This window comes from Pezoporus wallicus, unplaced genomic scaffold (genome assembly GCF_028554395.1).
Source record: "Pezoporus wallicus isolate ANWC-B61680 ecotype Strahan unplaced genomic scaffold, APGP_CSIRO_Pwel_v1 contig_3815, whole genome shotgun sequence".
Taxonomy (NCBI): Eukaryota; Metazoa; Chordata; class Aves; order Psittaciformes; family Psittacidae; genus Pezoporus; species Pezoporus wallicus.
The window spans coordinates 1,588,439-1,608,522 of NW_026637911.1; the positions used below are offsets into that span (position 1 = coordinate 1,588,439).

At 41.2% G+C, this 20,084-nt stretch overlaps 1 protein-coding gene across 9 annotated transcripts in view; it reads right to left on the reverse strand.

Annotated features, from left to right (window-relative positions):
* Positions 1 to 20,084, reverse strand: part of OXR1 (oxidation resistance 1) — a 221,272-nt gene that overhangs the window by 51,644 nt on the left and 149,544 nt on the right. For 6 of the 9 annotated variants that reach the window (XM_057408214.1, XM_057408217.1, XM_057408215.1 and 3 more), the window contains one exon: positions 3,340 to 3,422. In XM_057408214.1, the coding sequence (XP_057264197.1) occupies positions 3,340 to 3,422 (83 nt within the window). Of the gene's footprint in view, positions 1 to 3,339; positions 3,423 to 16,659; positions 16,888 to 20,084 lie in introns of those variants that run through there. The other 3 variants (XM_057408218.1, XM_057408220.1, XM_057408216.1) reach the window with 1 other exon arrangement.

Sequence of the window (20,084 nt, forward strand, 5' to 3'; positions counted from 1 at the left end):
GAAAAGACTATTTTATTCCCTGAAACAACTCAAAATAGACTTGAGCTGGCCAGCTGGTGTTTTGAAGTAGTTCAGTACATACCATGCATTCGCTTTGCTTCCTTCAGTATACTGACTCGAATATAAAGATTGAAAGATACTGATTAATGAAAATGTAAAAAGAAAACAACAATCACTTATTCAGGATTGTGTTAACATACACAAACTGCTTTGTACAGTAACTGCTGTTGAAAAAGAGCTTCTCAGAATATTAAGTTGTTTCCTATACTCAAGAGCAAGAGCTTCTAGTCATCAACTCTTATGCAAAGACATGCGAGACCTTACTACCTAGTTACTCCTACCATAGTCACTTACATATGTATACAAATAAGTCTAAAATTCTAAGTTAACTAATTTTTAATAGCTACGACTAGATACAGAAAGAGCCACTGAAGATCCATAGCTTCCATCTTTCTTCGCCAACAGAATCCCAAATTGAACACTCTTTTCAAATCACTGTGTTCCTATGTGAGCAGAGGTACATCTCATTATCCCTTTTCTGTTAACAGAGCACTACTTTTACACACAGATTTGACAGGTGTGCTTGTGTGCAGCAGTAGAGAAACAGATTCAGAGTCATCGCTAACCATGGTTCAAACTGCCTCCACTTCTGTCAGATTAGCAACTGGTGAAGTTATTTAAAAAAAATTATTTAAAACCAAATCCCTCTACCGACATTTTAATGAATTGCATCTCAACAACTGGAGTTCACTCATTCTTCCGTTAAAAGTCAGGCACTGACTAACCATAAACCGGAGTACACAAATAGGTTTTTTAAAAGAATTTCAAGGCTAGCTGTCCAAGAACCAGAAAAGAACAAAACAATAGTTTAAAAGCATTAAAAAGAGCTAACAAAATTGAAGACGTGGGAAGACTAGGAGAGGTGATGAAAAACAGGATAACAATTCGCCTGGAGAACTGACTGTGAATTCTGAAATAACAGATAATACAAATTTGCATCTAATCTGTTGACTGACATTCAGAAAAGGAGAAACTGTATTAACTTAAAAAAATCTGTTCACAGTCTAGACAGTAACAGTGAACATAAACCATTTTTCTGTATCCTTTAGAAGCAGCTCAGGACTTGCTTCCTTCACTTTGTACCAACTTCTGCCGACATCTTCTTGCTGGCACTACATACAGAACAGCAGTTAAAAGTTTTTATGCTTTCAGAATAAAATCTTTAATATTAAAGCTGAAGCCAAAAAGCAGTTAAAGACAAAATGTATCTGATTGTATAATTATCCCCAATGTAACATTATTTTTTTTAAAAATTCCGGTGGGAAGTCTATTTCACCTTAAAAACCCATAGCCTGCATCAGTGAGATGCCATCTTGCTCCAAACTTCAGGAATACAAATAAATCCTTCCCTCCTAAAACCATGTAGCTACTGGAAAAACAAAACATTAAATTATTAAAAAGCACATCCTTCCCAAACACAATAAAAAAAAACAACACAAAACAAAGTAGAAGCCCACTAACTTTTCAAGAGTACTCATGTTTGTGTGTGTGTCTGATGTCTGCCTTTATTCTTCTGCTTCTCAGAGCAGCAACACATGCAGACGTACATGTTTATGTGCCTCTGCTTTGAGAGCTAGCAGGACTAAGAAATAGACATAAATAAGTTTCTCTCTCTACACGTATTAAAGTCATAAATAAGAACTGTACCAAAGTATCACAATAGTTACCAGACCTCTCTTAGACATAGTGAACATAATTTCAGTTTCTTAAGGTTAGATCTGTGTATTTCATTAAAACATACATACACAACATGTAACTGAAGCTCTGAAAATTTATGTTACTTAAGTACTTCATGAGTGAAATGACCAAGACCAGACAAAATAGAGCATTTATGTAGCTGAAATGCAGCATGCTCCATGCATGCAACAGGCTCCTTTAGAACTGGACTAAGTTTAATCACAAAAAGTCTTCAATTCTTATGAATTGCCTTTTTGTCTCACCAGGAAGCAATGCATACTTCAGTACGTACTAAAAAAGTTATTTTTGCAAACAAAACCCCACCTACTGGAACACAAAAATCTGCAGAAGTACATGCAACTTGACGCAAATATATCAATTTTAAGAAGGAAAGCTTGGTGCTTTAGCTTTGCCTGGAATGTTACGTACCAAGGTAAATGCATACGCATGGTGGCAAGAGGAAACTTGAGGGATTTACTGCCTGAATAGGAACCCAAATTTTACAGAGTTACACCTGAGCATTTTTTCCAATAATTTCAAACAAAATGGGGTTAACATAATAGGAACAACAGTCACTTTTACTTTACCATTCTTCAGCTGCTGGAACCTAAGCAGCAGAAATTTCTTTTTTGAATTTCAACTTCAAGGAAGTCTTTAGGTTAGAATTGTATTAAAATTCCCAATATAAACCACACTTCATGCTTCTAGCTCCAATATGCAAATCCTCTGCCCCTCTCTAAATGATTACCACACCATTCTCACACCCACCATAGTGAAGCCGTATCACAGCTTGGCTTAATGCAAAATTAAGAGTTAAGTCTCTCCCGTATCTTACACTTGGAATAAGAGAACACCAAGAGGTCAAGTAAAGACCTTTTATAAAGAAGTTCTCAGTTTTATTTTATCCTGTCCAGCTTCAAAAGCACTCAAAGCTAACTGGTACAGACTTACCTATTTTCATGTCAACCCTATAAATGTTATTTATAGGCTTAATTATATTTCCAGTATATAACATGACAGATACTTCTCACTTCAGTTTCCCTTAGTAACCACAAATGTGAAAAGCTGACTGCAGCATAGTTTGAGGGTCATTTCAAGAACAGAACAGGCAGAGAAAGGCTCCATTTTCAGATACTGCTGCAGAAACAGATCTGTGCAGTGAAAGGTATAGATCTACAAAAATCCTTAGAACACCAGAAGGTCAGTATCGAGCCATAGCTCCCCCCCAACTTCATTCTGTTATTTCTCCTGATATCAACAGTTTATTAATAATGCTGAAAGCAGGGAACTTCCATATGATTTTATAATGTTATTTACTGTTTCTAACTAGTTACCTAAAAGTGAATGCTCAGACCGATTAGCTTGTTTTTCAAAGAAAAACCAAAACCAAACAAACCCCCCCAAAAACAAAAAACCAAACCCAAACATTACTTAGCTACTATTAGCTAATTTCCAATTTAATACCTGTCAAAATAAGCTATTAGATACACATAATTCTAAGCTTAAAAGGTAATGCAAATTATTGTTTTGCTTATATTTTGTAATGAAACTAAGTCTGCACTTGCTATGCAACGACATTCTAACAATAAAGCAGTAACTTACAGAATATTCAATAGTCCCTCTAGGTTTTTGAAAAGACATTCGCCGCCCATCTTTCTTGTCTGGGGTCTTCTTCTGGCCAGTGTCTGAAAAAAATTGAGGCAACGTGCGTGTTAAATTCATTTTACTCTCTCAGTACTGTCACAGGCTGCTGACTACAGCCCCGTGGGCAGACATCTAATTCACCAGTTAAACAGCTTGCTCCCGGTGACTCTGTCTAACAGACAACCGGCTGCTGTAATAGGAACTTCATTCCTCTGCAATGCTTTAAGAATTTGACCAATACCAACCACTGATAACTAGGAATCCACTAACTGCTCTCCAGGAAGCTACTAATGAAGGAAGACTAAATAGGAGATTGACCCCATCAGGCAAGCAACGTTCCTGGAACTACTGGGTTTAATAGATGCTGTATCACACCTATCCTGCTTTCATCTAGAAGGGAGGTGATCTAGAGTTCCTGTATATTTGATCTAGTCAGTGCAGATTTTTTGTCACTGCTTGGTAAGTACACAGCATTTAAAGCTTTTGTATAAAACAACACTAGTGTTTAACTTCAGAGTTATCCTGGCCATAGCAAATACATACAGCCTGTATATACACAATATAGATTCTAAATAAATAAACATCACAAGAACTGTTCTTTTTACTGGGGCATTGTATTTTGATGATTTCCATTTCACAAGCCTGAACCATACTACCTTTTTATACTAATTGGCTTGATATTTATGATAATGCAACAGTGTACTTACATGATTCGACATAAAGCCTTTAATTTTACATCTCTAGAAAAAAGTGGGGGTTTTAACATCCATTTATATACACACATTAATTTTTGAAACTAATCTCTTAAATTATGCCTGTCACAAAGACTCCACCTCAAATAGTTAAATACCTGCTATTAAGGAGCCCAGAACATTTACATGAGATATGCTTTCATGCCACAATGGGATTAGTTATACTCCCATTATGATACACTCAAATTTTTGTTAACCATAACTGAATATATTTAGTCAAATATTTCAAAAAAAAATTAACAGAACAAACAAACCTTACAAAACAGACAAATACTTGCATGAATTTCATATACCCGCTCCCAAAGTTCTTCATGAACAGTTGAAACTATCAAGATACAGGGTAGGGTGGGTGACAGAACAAACCAAAACCAGGCAAAAAACCCCAAACAAATTATATAGGAAGTTCTGCAGTGCCAAGAAAGAGGGAGAGAAGCATCTTACAACTGCTACAACAGGGCAATCTGCAGAGGACAGCAATAAAAGTGATTTATAGCAGACTCAACGTAATAGTCTCCTGGGGTATTTTTAAGGGAATAAATATTGGACTAATTCTACTTTTTTTATATCTTGAAAAAAGTCTGATGGAGAATGTCCCGATACCTACAAGATAAAAAATCATCTATAGATTATATTACTTATAGTAATACAGCTATGAATGACAGTCAAGACTGTAAACCTACTTCAAAAAATTTCCAGAAATTCTGAATACCGAGGCACTGTAACTCTGCCTCCTGTCTTCATTCAAAACATTAAAAGCTATTTCGTCCCTTATTTACTAATTGCAGCTTTTAAAAAGTTACATAAATGAAACCTTAATTTCTGTTTATATTAGTAGCTTTTAACAGCACAAGTAACATCTCTAGAGGAAATTAAGCCAACTCAGTAATGAACAGCATCACTCTAAGCTTGTGTGTAGACTTAACAGTAGCCAACATTCTCCTCTTCCAGGTCAAATATTTTGCTGCTGAAGTCTGACTTTGCAACAACAGATGCCTCTCCCCAGGAAGCTACTGAAAAACTGAAACAACTGCTTCACTGTAGCTCTTCCAAAATTTTCAGCCCATACCAAAGCTTTGCTAGTAGCCTAATCATTTACTTGCAACAACAGTCTGGTTCACATACTCCTAACCAAAAGTCTAAGAACACAGATGAAGACAGACAGCCCAGAATTCCATATATGCCTTAATTATATATGGAACATCCCTACTGTAAAACAAGCATCTTCCCCGGCTGCTGGCCTGGCCCACACCCCTCAGATAGATACAGAGAAGCCCTATACTACAAATGTATATATACATGCTTGTCCTGGGTTCAGCAGTAGCAGTCATGTTTTTTTCCTTTGTGTTAACTGGTGCAGTGCTGTGTTTTGACTTCTAGCTTGAGAACAGTGTGGGTGAAGCCGATGTTTTCAGTTGTTGCTAAGTGATGTTTACCCTGAGCAAGGACTTTGTGAGGCTCATGCTCTGCCAGGGAGGAGGGGAAGCTGTGAGGAAGCAGAGACGGGGTGCCTGACCCGGGCTAGCCGGGGAGGTATTCCATACCACAGCACATCATGGCCTGGGGTGGGGGGTAACTGGGAGTTACCCGGAAGGACAGGGCTTCCGGGTGGAACTCGCTTTCTTGGCCGGTGGTATCGTATTCTCTTCCCTTGTTATTTTCCCTTATCATTGTTTTAGCTGATAGTAGCGGTGGTGATTTGTTGCTGGACTGTTCTTGTCTCAACCCGTAGGAGTTGCACTCTCTCGATCCTCCTCCCCGTTCCTCTGGGAGCGGGGAAGGGGAGAGCCCCGGTGGGGGGGGGGGCAGCCCTCGATTGCTCTCAGCCTGGCACCACTCACTGGGAGTGAGTGAATAAGTTGCCTGACCGGGTTTAAACCACGACAGTTCTTTTGGGCGCCCAACGTGGGGCACGAGGGGTTGAGATAACAACAGATCTGACCGGATTAATAGTCACTCGTCACAATGCTGATTTATTGGCTCTCAAGGTTGTTCCTCTTGATCTCACAGTTTCAGTATATCATATCTTACTTCCATCCGGTATTTGCTGTATTAGTGTCTTTCGAGTGTGGGGCTTGGGCTAAGGTTTTTGTCCCATTGTACTTTATGGTAATGACTTGTAATACAATAGAATCATTGATCATGAAACTGATCTGGCTTATGTTCCCAGTGTGGTCACCACCTTTATACTTTGGGAGGTATATAATAGAAGTGCTTAGCAATTACACATCTTTTTTCTCCTCCTCAGGTGCTCAACCTGTGAAGGAGACATCCTTTTACCCTCCTAGTCGTCCCCCAGACCATTTACATTTGAGAGTTTTGAATTTTTTGAATGGCCTTTTAATGCTGTTGAGACTTGTTTGCTGATGGTGATGGGAATCACCATGCTAACACGCATACAGAGTGTGTTTTGCCCACTACTGATTTCAAGAGTTAAGCAGAGTCAGGTTTGGGTCTTGTCTGGGGTCAAACAACGATGTAGGAGGACCAAGAGATTTTCCCTGAGGCTGGACAGCCATGAGTGGCAGGGTGTGTGGGATAGTATGGGCAAGTATCTAGGTCAGTGGGCCCCTCCAGTACTTTGGAATTTCACTACCGAACAACTGCAAAATCCAGACGAATTAGTAAAACACTTAAATGAGGTGTGTGGTCATTCTGGCCATACCAGAGATGGACAAATCACGGCAACGTGCTGGGGCTTGGCCTATGCTTACAGGGCCTTGTTCAACACTATCCAGCACCTTCAAAAGGAAAAGAATGTCGGCGGATCTGAGGGCAAAGTGACAGTCGCTACTCAAACTTTGGCTGCAATGAACTGCGCAGCTACCCCAGTGGCAAGTACAGCAGCTGCTCAAACTTCAACTGCAACAGACAGCGCGGTTACCCCAGCTCCAAGCACGGTAGCTACACCACCCCCAGCAACAAGTACAGTCGCTACTCAAACCACAGTGATAATCACTGCAGCCAAACCAGAGGACCAATTCGTACCAATATCAGTTGCCCCTGTACACAAGAGAACAAGCAAAAAGGAGGCAAAAAGGGTGAAGCGAGATGAAGAACCAATGAATTCACCACCCGGTCCAGAATCTGATCAGGAGTCATCATCACATGACAAAGAAGAAGAAGAGGTAACTTCTCGACCTCGGACCTCAACCGAGCTGCGGAATATGCGAAAAGATTTTACCCATCAACCAGGGGAGCACATCATCACCTGGTTACTCCGATGCTGGGACAATGGGGCCGATGGTCACGAACTAGAAGGTACAGAAGCCAAGCAGCTGGGATCACTTGCTAGAGAAGGGGGAATTGACAAAGCAATTGCAAGAGAGAAAAAGTCCCTCAGCCTTTGGAGGAGGCTCTTGGCAGCTGTGAAAGAAAGGTTTCCATACAAGGACGATGTTACGAGTCGTTTGGCCAAGTGGACTACTATAAACAAAGGCATCCAGTCTCTGAGGGAATCAGCCATCGTAGAGATGATCTATCACATGAACAAGTTACCTGACTGGGTTTAAACCACAACAATGCTTCATCCATATATAGCCCAATGTTGTTTGTTCATTTTCTTTCCTAACTGAAATTTAAGCTTCCTTTTTCCTCTTGTTAGCTCACGTGTAAGTATCTAAAAAGTCTGCAGACAGGTGCCACTCAAGAGGTCAAGACAAGTTATCTTCTCCAGTAACTGAGCAGTAGAATAATGTCTTGCACAAATAACCACTTCTGTTTCTTATGCCAGAAATAAAAAAAGGAAGGAAAGCTGTTTGTTCTTCAGGGCAGGAGGACCTGCTGCTTTAGACTTCAGTGCACTCCAACTTCAGTAAAGTAAGAACTGGGAGAAGGGGTGGGGAAAGAAGGTCCTTGTTGAAAGCACCCTGGAGAAAAGCAGATGCCAGAGAAACTCCTACCACAAATTCCCCAGGAGATTATTAGCTGCAGTTTATTGTAGGTTGTTATTTTTATTTTTATTTAATGTTATTCCCTCCCCTACTCCCTAAGAGTAATTCCCACCCTTCCCATCAGTGCCCACTTGCATTCCTTCCCTCTGTGGTAGCATTACTTTGCCTTCAGTATATGGATATGGATTCAGGTGTTTCATAACCTGATGAAAAAAAGCCCCCCAAGTCAGGAAGAGCTGGAGGCAGGCAGGGCTGAAGCAAAAACTAGGGCTTTTGTACAATTACAAACCAGGGCTTTTGACAGTACTGGCCACAGCTGTTGAAGCCCACACCTCTGCCCACAGACAGACTGCTTGAGCTGCCAGTTCCTACAGAACACATCCATTTCACCTAACGTCTTAGAAACAAAACTAGGAAGTATTTCAACTGTGAAAATAGGTCACAGTAGTAGAGACATAAATTCAACTTTTGTTGATGGCATACTGCAAAGCCTCCAACTACTTCTCACTGAATGAGCCAGCTATTTTTGAGAGATACGTAAACACATCTTTCAGCCATCCTCATGCTCCTAGTATTCTAGGGAGCACGCGGAAATGGATACAGCATAGGAAGCAGTGGTCTGAAAAGACCTCAACACCAACAAGAATCAGTGTCATCCTTTCATTTTACTCATTTCCTGCTGGCAACTGCTGTACAAAGCCCATCTCATTAGGTCACACACAATCATTATCTCGTCTGCCAGCAGAGAATATCAAAGGCTGATGCACTCAGACCACAAGTATAAGAAAAACCTGACATCACTGAACAAGCTGCACACAGCCTCAAGAGTCACCAGTAACTTGTTGGACATGGGATCTGGGGTGCTAGGTTATCAAATGTCTAGCTGGGCTGTTTCAGAGAGGAACAAGACCACACCTTCCATAACATCAGAGTAGATGCTTTAATTCTGAACTACCATTTTGCAGGCCTGGTCCTTCACAACAATTTGAAACGCCAAGTGAAAAAGTACATAACAGATCCACAAATGACAAAAATATTTCTACTGTCTAGGATTTAAAAGACTGTAACTAGAAATACACAGAAGGCAGTGTTCAAAATGACACTGGACCAATATTTAGTCATAAAGAACACATGTAGAAATTCAAGATTAAACAACAGTAGCATAAGAATGGTTACATATAATCAGCATAATCAGAGAGGAGGATGAACTGTTCCAACATATTTATACAAGATAGGAAAAGGGGTTTTGGGAACATACAGTTTATAAATAAGGCAGCTTTGGCCTTAGCATATGTAACAGTCAGCGGCATTATTCAACAGAAATTTGAAGGCAACTGAAGTTAAATTCCAACATTTGTGGCGGAGTATCAACTATCAGCTTCTATATGGTCTTGTGCCACTGAATTTTGGTTGGCTGGAAATATTCCTGTGGCACTGCTAGTTCAAACTGACATGACAAGAGTGACATTTCTCATTTCTTAGCATGTTATCTGAGGTGAATGGTAGACCTTCATTCTTCTGTTTGCTGGTCCTTCTATAGCACATCCTGGCAATAAAAGCTGGTAAATAGAACTCAAGATTTGTACTGTGACTAACAATGCAATAATACATGCTAAGAACTGTTTAGGAGTATCTTCAAGCTCTGCACAGATCAGGAATGTATTAAATTTTCCTTTACCCTACTATTTTTCTGCATGATAAACTTAAAACTCAAAATACCTTGCAATGCTTCTCAGCTGTTGATTTTCCATTCTTTTCTATGTTAACAGCAATTACAAAGATCACTTTTTCCAGATGAATAAATTGATAAATCAAACAGGTATCCTCCAAGATAAAGCAAGTTAGCTGGAAAAGTCAACACAGTGCCAATTGCTTGTAAGTAATAACTGAGCTTAATATGATTTAGATGAGAAAAAGATTATTTATTCCCTCTTATTCCTGCAACAAGAACTGCAAGTTACGCATTAGATTTACATGTGTTAAGAAAAAGGCAGAGGCAGTAACCTTGTTAAATGCTTGTCTAGGACACAGTTTTCACAGGATCTTAAAAAAAAAAAAACACACAAAAAAAACCAAAATCACACAAAAAAAACAAACCCATGCAGCACATATGGGGTAAAGATTTTTAAAAACTGAATCATAAAAAAGCAAGGAAAAGAAGTCTCTTTTTTAAAATATTTGCAAATACACTGTTACTTAGCAGCACATGAAGCAACTTTCTAATTGATAAAACAGAGGCACAGATATTACATCTTTGTAAGATTAGTTCTCCTTAACAGCCATTATATCTTTAAATTCTATTAATATATAAACAAAAAAGATTAAAGTAGGAAATCTTCATATTATGTAAGGCCTGGTGACTTGTGTTTCCTAACAGCAGGAGCTACATCTCAATAGAGGGACTGTCTCATTGATCCTCCTCCCTCTCCTGCAGATAGATATGCTTATGCTAATTACTGAAACATTCTCAGTTATCTTCCAGTGTCTTAAGAACTAGAAATAAGAGGCCTTAATGGTAGCCTACAAGATGCTCACAGCCTGCAGTTTTGTAGCCAAAATGTTAGGCTTTCAGACCAAGGCAGCACCATAAACAATGACCCCTTTAATGCCCTCTTTAAGCAACTGTTACTTATTTGTGATTCAGTCTAACAAAGTCATGCTCTCAACACTCTTGATCCTTATCACTGCTCTCCACATGATGCTTTTGTTCACATTTTTCTCAACCAAAACCCCAAACTAAATGCATCCAAGACCTCATTAATACTGCGTCAGCACCTCAACACATCAAAATAGTTTTCCTGCAACAGATTCAGCACCGATTCAAATTATTTTTGTGATCCCCCTAACACATAACAGTAAGCCTCCTTTCCTGTTCCATCTGGAATACGCATGTATACAGTTTAATCATTTTATAAGTTTACTGCATTAGGTTTGCAGGTGACATCAAATGGGGGGGCTCAGGCAACAGATCTGAGGGCAGGATTACCATGCATGGGGACCTGGAGAGGATGGAAGAGCAAGCTGACAGGAACCTTATGAAATTCAACAGAACACTCCTCCACACGGGAAGGAAGAGTCTTTGTGCTGTACAGAGTGCCACCGCCTGACCAGGGAGCAGCTCTGCTGAAAAAAAGCCTCCTGTACCTTCCAGCTAACTTCCACATAGGTATCAAGACAACAGAGCCAGGCTCTTCAGCGATGTACCAGGGAAGAACAAAGGACAACAAACATAACAGACCAAAAGGAGAGGTTCTGACTGGATAAAAGGTAAAAATCTAATTGCCCAGAGCAGTTGTACAGTTTCCATTCTTGGACATTTTCAAGGCCGAGTGATTAGCACTGAGAACATTGCCTTCCCCGCTTTATGCGGGACTAAACCATCTTGCTTGCAATTTGAGCTATTGGTACCTATGACTCCTCCCCACATTCTTCTGGCAGGCAATGCAGATGCATGAGGCCACCACCAAACCAAGCCCGAGTAAGATCCACACATGTAACACAATGAGGTGCATTGCTTACTGACGCACAGAAATTTATCATTCATACATGTAGTAAGTTGAAATGCAGCCACGTGCATGCAGGATGTCATAAAGCATCAGCTTCAAAACTGTTTTAATGCTGGAAATGGGAATTAACCAGAAAAAATAAGACGTTGATGAAACATGATGCATTAAAACAAAAATGCAATGCAGTCAAAGGACACTAGATTACTAGAATAAACTATACTTAGATTATAAACTAACCTGGCATATAATTGGAGCTCCTATAAACTGAACTTCAGTAAAACATTTGATACATCAGAATCCTGTTGAACAGCAAAAGCAGACTAAGAATTGTAAACTATGTCAAAAATTCAGCAGAGGGGAGAGTGAAATAGAAACTAGCAGAATGGAGGGGTCTGTTAATGAGTTCCCAATGGACTAGTTTTGAAAACAGTTCAACAGTACATCAGCAAACAAACTCAAAAGCACAATCAACAACAAAGGCTGCAGAAAAAGTCCCAATGCTTGGAAGAAAAAAAAAACAAATCAAACCAACCCAAAACAACAACAACAAAAAAAAACCCAAAAACAGCGGGGCAAGATATAGCAGTACAAACCATAACATGAAGTAAAATATCATTTAGCATCACATGCACCAAGGGAATAGTCAAGCACTTCTATATACTAGTAGCGTGTAAGTCAGAAGATTGTGCATACATTAACATATCACAAGATGACTGAGTCACCAGCCCAATACATTCCAAGACTACATTTGCTTCTTATGCTTGTACCCACTGAAGTATTTTCAGACATGAAAGTGAAGCATTAGCGTTTTTGTAAAGGGTGCTGGTACATTTCACATGTGCTTCATCCGGAACAGTATGTACAAGAAAACTTACAGAAATTTGTCTCTCCAGTTTGAAGCCTCTCTCATACTTTATTATACACCTGTTAATTTCTTGAAAAAGAAGTACTGCGTGAGGGTGAAGTGAAGAAATCACCTACCTTATTCTTATGTCTGCTTTATTCTGAAACAGACTTCTAGGAGATACTAACTTTTACAGGAGGACTTGACAGATGTACCGTAACTTGGCCCTGCACATTTATCTTTCAAATGCACTGCTGTTGCCTTACAGAGGACTGACAAGCCACATGGCTTAACAGGTATACTGTGTATGGTTACCTTACTGGCCAACTCAAAAATTGATAGGAAAAACACAAGTAAATAAACCCACAAGCCACACAGTTCAGAACTGATCAAGTTGAGCCTGAAGAGAAAAACAACAACAAAAATTCTTTTAATAGAAGGCAGCTAGAACAATTTCTCTGACAGACTGGTTAAGAGGATTCTCTGAGCAAGTAGCTCTGAATGACTGGTTTTCATTTCTTAAACTTCTGTACTTTTTGAGAGACATACTGCAGGAAATCAAGATTGCCTGTGCAGTATATTTTCTCCCTCTATGTAGTGACTGCAGACAGAAGTGAAATGAAAATGCTTAGGAGGGAAGAAGGATGAGACTCCAGGCACGGATTCATATCCTCACAGAATCCAAGTGTTATCTGGAGAAACGTCTTGAGTACATCTACTTCAGCCTCCAGTGTGAAGCAGCAATACTGTCAACATCAAATTAGGTCAGCTTAAAACTGTATGCTGTGCCAGGGATGGACCACTATCCTATGTGAAGTTTACTCTGTTGTCCAAGACCTCTCAAGCCAAAAGTCGTGACCTACTCTCTTCTCAGGAGTAAGAGAAGAGAAAAGTAGGGGCAGCAGCCACGATCAGATTGCCTCTAACCCACCATGGTCTTCTCTTTGCAAGGTTAAAGCCCAGCTCCTTCAATCCCTCACAGGTGATACACCCCCAAACATGGAACCTCTGCAGTTTCTCAGAAGCCTCCTCTAACAATGGTACACCAAACCAAAGAGCATATTCATAGTATGGCCCCAGCAGTGTCACTGAAAAGAAGAAAACATATGTCCCTTACTGCTGGCCACAGTCCCTCTTTCACAGCAGACAACACAAACAGCACAATAAGAGACATGCTGTTGGCTCATTTAAGAGGTTTGTATACATGAGACTCAAATTAAACTGAACATTCAAGTTAATTCTGCAGCAAAGATAACCCTCAATCACACATTCTCTAAAGCCCTGACTTGCATTTCCAAGCAAATAAAAATGCATGCAACTTTGATATGCTAACATCTACAGTATTACCAATAAACAAGAAAGCTACATTCCATTCCAGGTGAATCTAGGCATACATACATACTAGCTCTTTCTAAAAATTATCAAGAGACTATCTTCAGAAGTATTTCAAAGCCCACAAGGCTGTTTTGCTGTTCTGGGTTGCCTTTTTTTTTTTTAAGGAATTTTACACTGAAATTATTGGTAGCACCTTTACTAAAGTCATACTTTCTCCACAATTTCTGGTTCTCCTTGCATTTTTACCCTCCACCACAATCATTAATAGATAAAACACCTTCCTAAAGTTATTTCACTGACTTGGCTGCTGACACAAACAGAGGAAACTGGTTAAACAGGTTTACAGCCTCCTGTGGCACTACTCAGTATCCCAGCGTCTCCTCTTTCTCCCTGCTAAGAAATACTATAAACTGTTCTGCACATACCCAAAGTAGTACGCAGGCTCAGAGCAGTGATTTAAGGTACACCATTTGAACAGACTTGCCTCCTGGACTTGGAACCCTTGTAGAGCTGTTCAACTGTTTCGGAAGACAAGCAAGAAAACAATAGAACTTAAATCTACAAATATTTAAAAAAAAAATTAATTTCACTTCTACAATACAGTATGAATAAACCCAGTTGTTTTGCTTCAGAAATGTGGAAACAGGGCTTTAAGGTATTTGCAAAAAACTGTTCTTTTAAAAAGTAATGCATAGTCAATACTGAACCATGCAAGAACAATGAACACTGACAAGATCTTTCTGAAAGTCTTAAGTGGGGGGAAAAAAAGCTAGAGTAAAAATTAGGCCTGGATCCTGAACACCCCACACAGAGACTGAACATTTGGAGTAGTTGGGATTTGCCATAAAGGTTTAAGTTAATGTCAGGGGACCCATCTCTAACTAAAACAGCTTGGATTTCAACTGAAGTATTCTCATCATCCTTACAACTTCTACAGTACTCATTACCAGGGCACAGGCAGCTTGTAGAAGCCAGCAAAACACTTGCCAAAGAAGAATCCTACAGTCACAAGTATTTTTCTTCTGCCCGTAACTGACCCTGTGAAGGAGAAGACAGCATGGGGCAGTCAAGATCTAACTGCCTTACACAGTCTGCTTTGCCTAGGTGAGGAAAACCCCTCGGTACGGTTCTGTCAAAAAGGCATATCAAATTACATATACACAGAAACCTACACTGCTTTCCAGAACTGCAGTCACATTTCATTAACACAAATCTTAAGTATTACATTATGAAAGTATCTGAGGAAATACTTTTCCTGCTCAAAGCTAGGGAAAAGCCAAAAGATTGTAATACAGTCTAAGTTGATCCTTTGTCCCAGGGCAAGAGGGGAAGAAGAGTCACAGAGATCTTTTTGCTTCAAGAAATCACACTTAGCAGACGCTTTAGACCAACAGCTGAACACATGGCCTTGTAATTAAAAGGCCAGCAGATGCTGAAGAGTTTTACTGACATTTCACTTCTGCAAAAGAACATAAGCAATCTTTGTCAACAAGCCTTTAACAATATGTACAGGCCTTATTCAAAGTACTTAATTTCCCTGCTGAAAATCAACTTACTACCTCTTTTTTTCCCTGTATGTCTTAGTGAAGAGGGACACAGAATAATGAAAGAGGTACTGTAAATATAGGTAGTTATCTATTATTCCTCTGTGCGAGAAGTGTGATTTAAGGCACACAAGGAGACATCATCTACATCTGACAGGCTGCATGATAATTCCTATTGCCTTGCCTACTAAAGTAACAGATTTTGTTTCACTTGAGGAAAAAACGATTTTACTCTTCCACGTGGAAGGAATTAAGAAATTTAATTACCTTTAATAATACCTTTTAGTAGAGACCTGACTTCAACCTTACCTACAGACCATGATAAAGATGCTATCAACCACTCAGCAGAGAGCTTCTTGAAACAGGGAAAAAAGGGCAAGATTTACTATTCATTGTGTATCATTCTTGATATTTTATAAAGTATTTTTACAAATTTAACTTTACAGTCTTTCCAAGCAGTCCTAAGACCATGCTAACTTTACTAGTTGCATTATGGTTTGTTTTTAATTTCCAAACAGTAGCATTATGTCTCTAGAGTCCTTACGGGCCAGCCCTCTTTTGCATACCGTCTCCGTACATTCGCTGTCCACCCCTCCAGTTCTCATGGTATTGCTTGCCAACCTGAGTGCTCACTTCAGATGACTACATTACGATATTCATATTTACAGCCCAAAGGCCTCTTGCTCTCAAGCACAGGACAAAGTCTCCTGACTGTCCTGTTGGACCACTGAAAGGCAGAGCCTTACTTCTGCCCTTACCACCACCAAACCTACTTCCAAAGCCTGTTCTTCAGTAGCACACAGGAGCCAGACACCACCTCGTACACAACAGAGCTCTCACTCCTGGGAGCTTGTGTTCCAGTCACCTTCCCTCACCCGGCTCAGTAACAGTACCAAAAATGTGTGTGGGACGGCAGCAGGTAATGAAAGTAAGTGTAACAGCACTGCCGTGAAATCAGGAAGACGTAGAGCAAGAGCAAGGCTGGCTTTTGCTCTCTACCCGTCCTGTGCCACCACTCCTTCGGGGCGCAGGCTCCGCTCAGGCAGCCACCGGGCATAGGCAGGAGCCCCGGCCCCGCAGCGGGACAGGCCGTAGCCCACGTACCGCACCCCCACCTTAACCGTCTTCGACCGCCGCCCCCTCCCTCAGCCACCGCTCACAGCCGCCACGGCACAGCCCCGGCGCCAGAGGGAGGGCCAGAGCCCGCTGCAAGTCTCCCAGCCACACGGGCCGCTCCCCGCTGGAGAAGTGGTCCTCTCCTCTCCCACTCCTGCTCCTACTCGCGCTTCTCCCAGAGCTCGCTCCTCTCCAGGAAAGCTCGGAGGGGCTGAGAAGCCGAACCCGTTACCGGAGAGGCTCCTGACCCACCGTGGAGCCCGCCGGCCCCCACCCCTTCCCCGCCGGTACCTGGCGCCGGCTCGGCGGGACTCTGTGCCCCTCGGCTCCGGCCGTCCTGGAAGCGGACCTGGCGGAAGCCGCCGGGTACGACGCCCCAGAGGCGGCTGGCAGTACCGCGCAGGAGGCGGCCGCCCTTGCCGGTGAAGGTGGTGAGGTAGTCCATGGCGGGAGCTACTAACGGCCGCTGAACCCCATGGCCGGGCCGGACACGCAGCTCCGCCAGCCGCACTCCACAACTCGGACAAACTTTAGAGCTCGGCCCCGCCTCCATTTAAAGGCGCCGCGCTGCTGCCGCCGGCGGCGCTGGGAGCGGACGGCTGCGAACTGGTAGCCGCGTATGGAGCGGGCCGCGACAGCCGAGGGCACGGGGGCCTGAGGCCGCCCTTGCTCTCCTCGCCGGCCCGGGGCAGGACCCGGAGCAGGGGCCTTGGCCGGGGCCGGAGCAGATTCGTTGGCGCCTCGCGGGACTGGGTGTCGCGGTGCGGGGCTGTGCGGGTGAGGCCGCTCTCCGGCGGAGGGGCCCCACAGCTTTCCAGCGAGTCACTGTTTTTAATACAGGCCGGCGGAGCTAGGAGGCAGCCTCCTGAACTGTTTTGCTGCAAGAAGATGGCCCGTCGTGGGCACGACTTTCAGAGGTGAGGCCCGAGGGCAGGACGGGTGGGCACCTGGATCTCCTCACCGCCTCCGTGACCGCTTGGGATATCGCTGCCTTTCAGTCTCAGGCAGGCTCACGGCCACCTGTACATCTTCATGAACTTACCCCCAGTTTGGGGTTTTAGTTACGTTTTGTGAAAGCTCACTGCTTAACAAGCATGTGCTGCAAAGCTTTGTATTAACTTTATAACTTTTTATGTTCCAGCATTCCTTTACTAAGAACCATGGAAATCAAGAGTCAAGGCATATTTTAAGTCTTCTCACAGTTTTTGATACTAAGATGTTTTACTACTGTAACTGTAAAACAAGACCAGCTGTGAGTGACACTGTCGGCTTTTGCTGTTCTGTTTTCATCCCTCACGCTCAGTTTCCTGTCATCTGGGATGGAAGTGTCATCTGGGATGACACTGTCCTCGCTGTGCTAGGCCAGCCCGGGTCCCCCTGCCTTCCTTCGAGTATTTGCCCATGTTGATACCTGACTCAGCCTTTGAACTGTGTCAGTTCAGCCTTCCTGCAGAACATACTAGATACACAAATGTTTCTTTCTTTTTTAAAATGACGTTTGGTTTGTGGGGGTTACTTGTGCCCTTGCATTTTTTGTCCTTGCAATTCTTGGGACTTCTAAGGTTTGGAGAAACAAAACCAGTTAGAGCATGATCCAGCATTTTAACAGAGAAAAAAAATACCTAAGACATTGAATCTGTTATTAAAATCTGCTTTACAATGTGTGTTCTGCAAGTATTGAGGCTGGAAGAACAGCCATACTGTTATATTTAATACCTGTGCCATAGACCTTAAAAACAGAACTATAATGTGCTTATATTCTAAACAGAGAATGATGCAATTATATACTGCATTTAGCTGCAAATGAAAGAATTGTTTAATAAAAAATGTTCTTGTAGAGCCAAATCTATTGTGTACATGCAGAACAGAGGAACAAAGTGCTGAGCTATCTCAACTCCTATTCACTTGTAGCAGCTGCTCAATTAAATCAGAGTTTAAAGTCAGCATTTTGGAGCGCTCATTTCTGAGGGTTACTTGATGTAAACAGTACACTCAAATCCACCTTTCTACTACTTAAATCAGTTGCTGCTCAGGAGATAATGATGCTCAACACTCTTTCCACCCCACCCCCACCCCCCCTCAATAAAACGTTTTCTCTGAAACAGAACAAGAAATTTTCAGCAGAATTAGCTTTCCCTCCCTCTCTCCCCCCACGACCTGCCAATAGAAATGGGTACGTAATCTGTCTGTTCAAGGAGCAATGAATAAATCAGAGTCACTGCATGGTCTAAGTACCACTTGATGTTTGGTATATAAACTATTCTGCCTACCAGATCTGTCTTGCCCTAAACACTGTAATTAGTTTTCATTTCATTACAGTGTTTCTGCTGTGGAGGAGCTATAGTTGGTCTTTAGCCAAATTCAGCAAAATTTACCTACATCTTTGCACCAGGCATTAGTTTACACAGGTGGTGCTCTGCACTTTCGAAACTTTGAGCTAGCTTGTCCACCAGAATTATAGCCACATACACACCTCTCTTTTTATACTGATTGCACGTATTTCCTCTGTGGTTTGGAATAGTTCTGTTTTTTTTTTCTTTCTCTTCTAATCCTATGTTATAGAATCATAGAATCGTTTAAGTTGGAAAAAACCTTTAAGATCACTGAGTCCAACCTTTAACCCAGCACTGCCAAGTCCACCACTATACCATGTCCCAAAGTGCCACATCTACACATCTTTTAAATACTTCCAGAAATGGTGATTCAACCACTTCCCTGGGCAGCCTGTTCCAGTGCTTGACAACCCTTTTGGGGAAGAATTTTTTCCTAGTATCTAATCTGAACCTCCCCTGGCCCCTGAGGCCAAATTTATTGTTATAATCCAATGATAGAGGCTACAGATTCAGATTCAGCTAACATTCTGAAGCATTCAAGGTAAATATTTTGATAACTATGAATTAGTTACATTTTAGCTGTCTTCATCTGCTTTGCTCACAGCTAGTCCAACTGAAGTATAAAATAATCACCTATTACTGCAATACAATTTTCATTAAAATCATTGCCCATACTCAAAAGCATCCATTTAGCAATGTTTTTACTTAGGAAGCACAAATCCTTCAATTGAACTGTCTTAACTGTAAAAACAAGATTTAGGTATCTGTGTTCAGAAAAGATACTAGTACTCTTTAAGATCAGAGACACTCATTGACTACTGGTAAAATTTAAAGACATTAAGGTAATACAATTATTTGTATTGTATTGTACAATAAGTACATTGTTATTACATTGTGAAGAATACAGTCAGAGCTATACTACTTCAGTAGGCCTCTTCCACACAAAAATCCAGTAGTACTATTGTGGGCTTTAAGATAACTGTTTCTACTTTGTTGTGCCATGCCTATGATAGCAAGATTTTTGTCAAAGATGTCAGGTATGAAAGGCTTAATCCCATGTTGTTCATAACATCTAATATACTGGGATTTAAGATTATAGGCCACATTTTCCTCTGAAAAGCTTTGCAACATTCCTTAACTTTTTAATGGATAGTAAAGACATAAACACTACATACATAAGCAGTGAGTATCCCTTTTGCCATAGAATGAAACCAAATGTAAATATGTTCTACAATATTTATAATAATTTTTTATACTTATATTGATCTTGAACAATATTGATGTGCTCAGTGTCTACAAACAACCAGGATTTCACTGAGGGGTAGGCTAGTGTTTCTGTTTGATCTCTGAATGTGCAACAAGGATCTCTCCTAGGTTTATTTT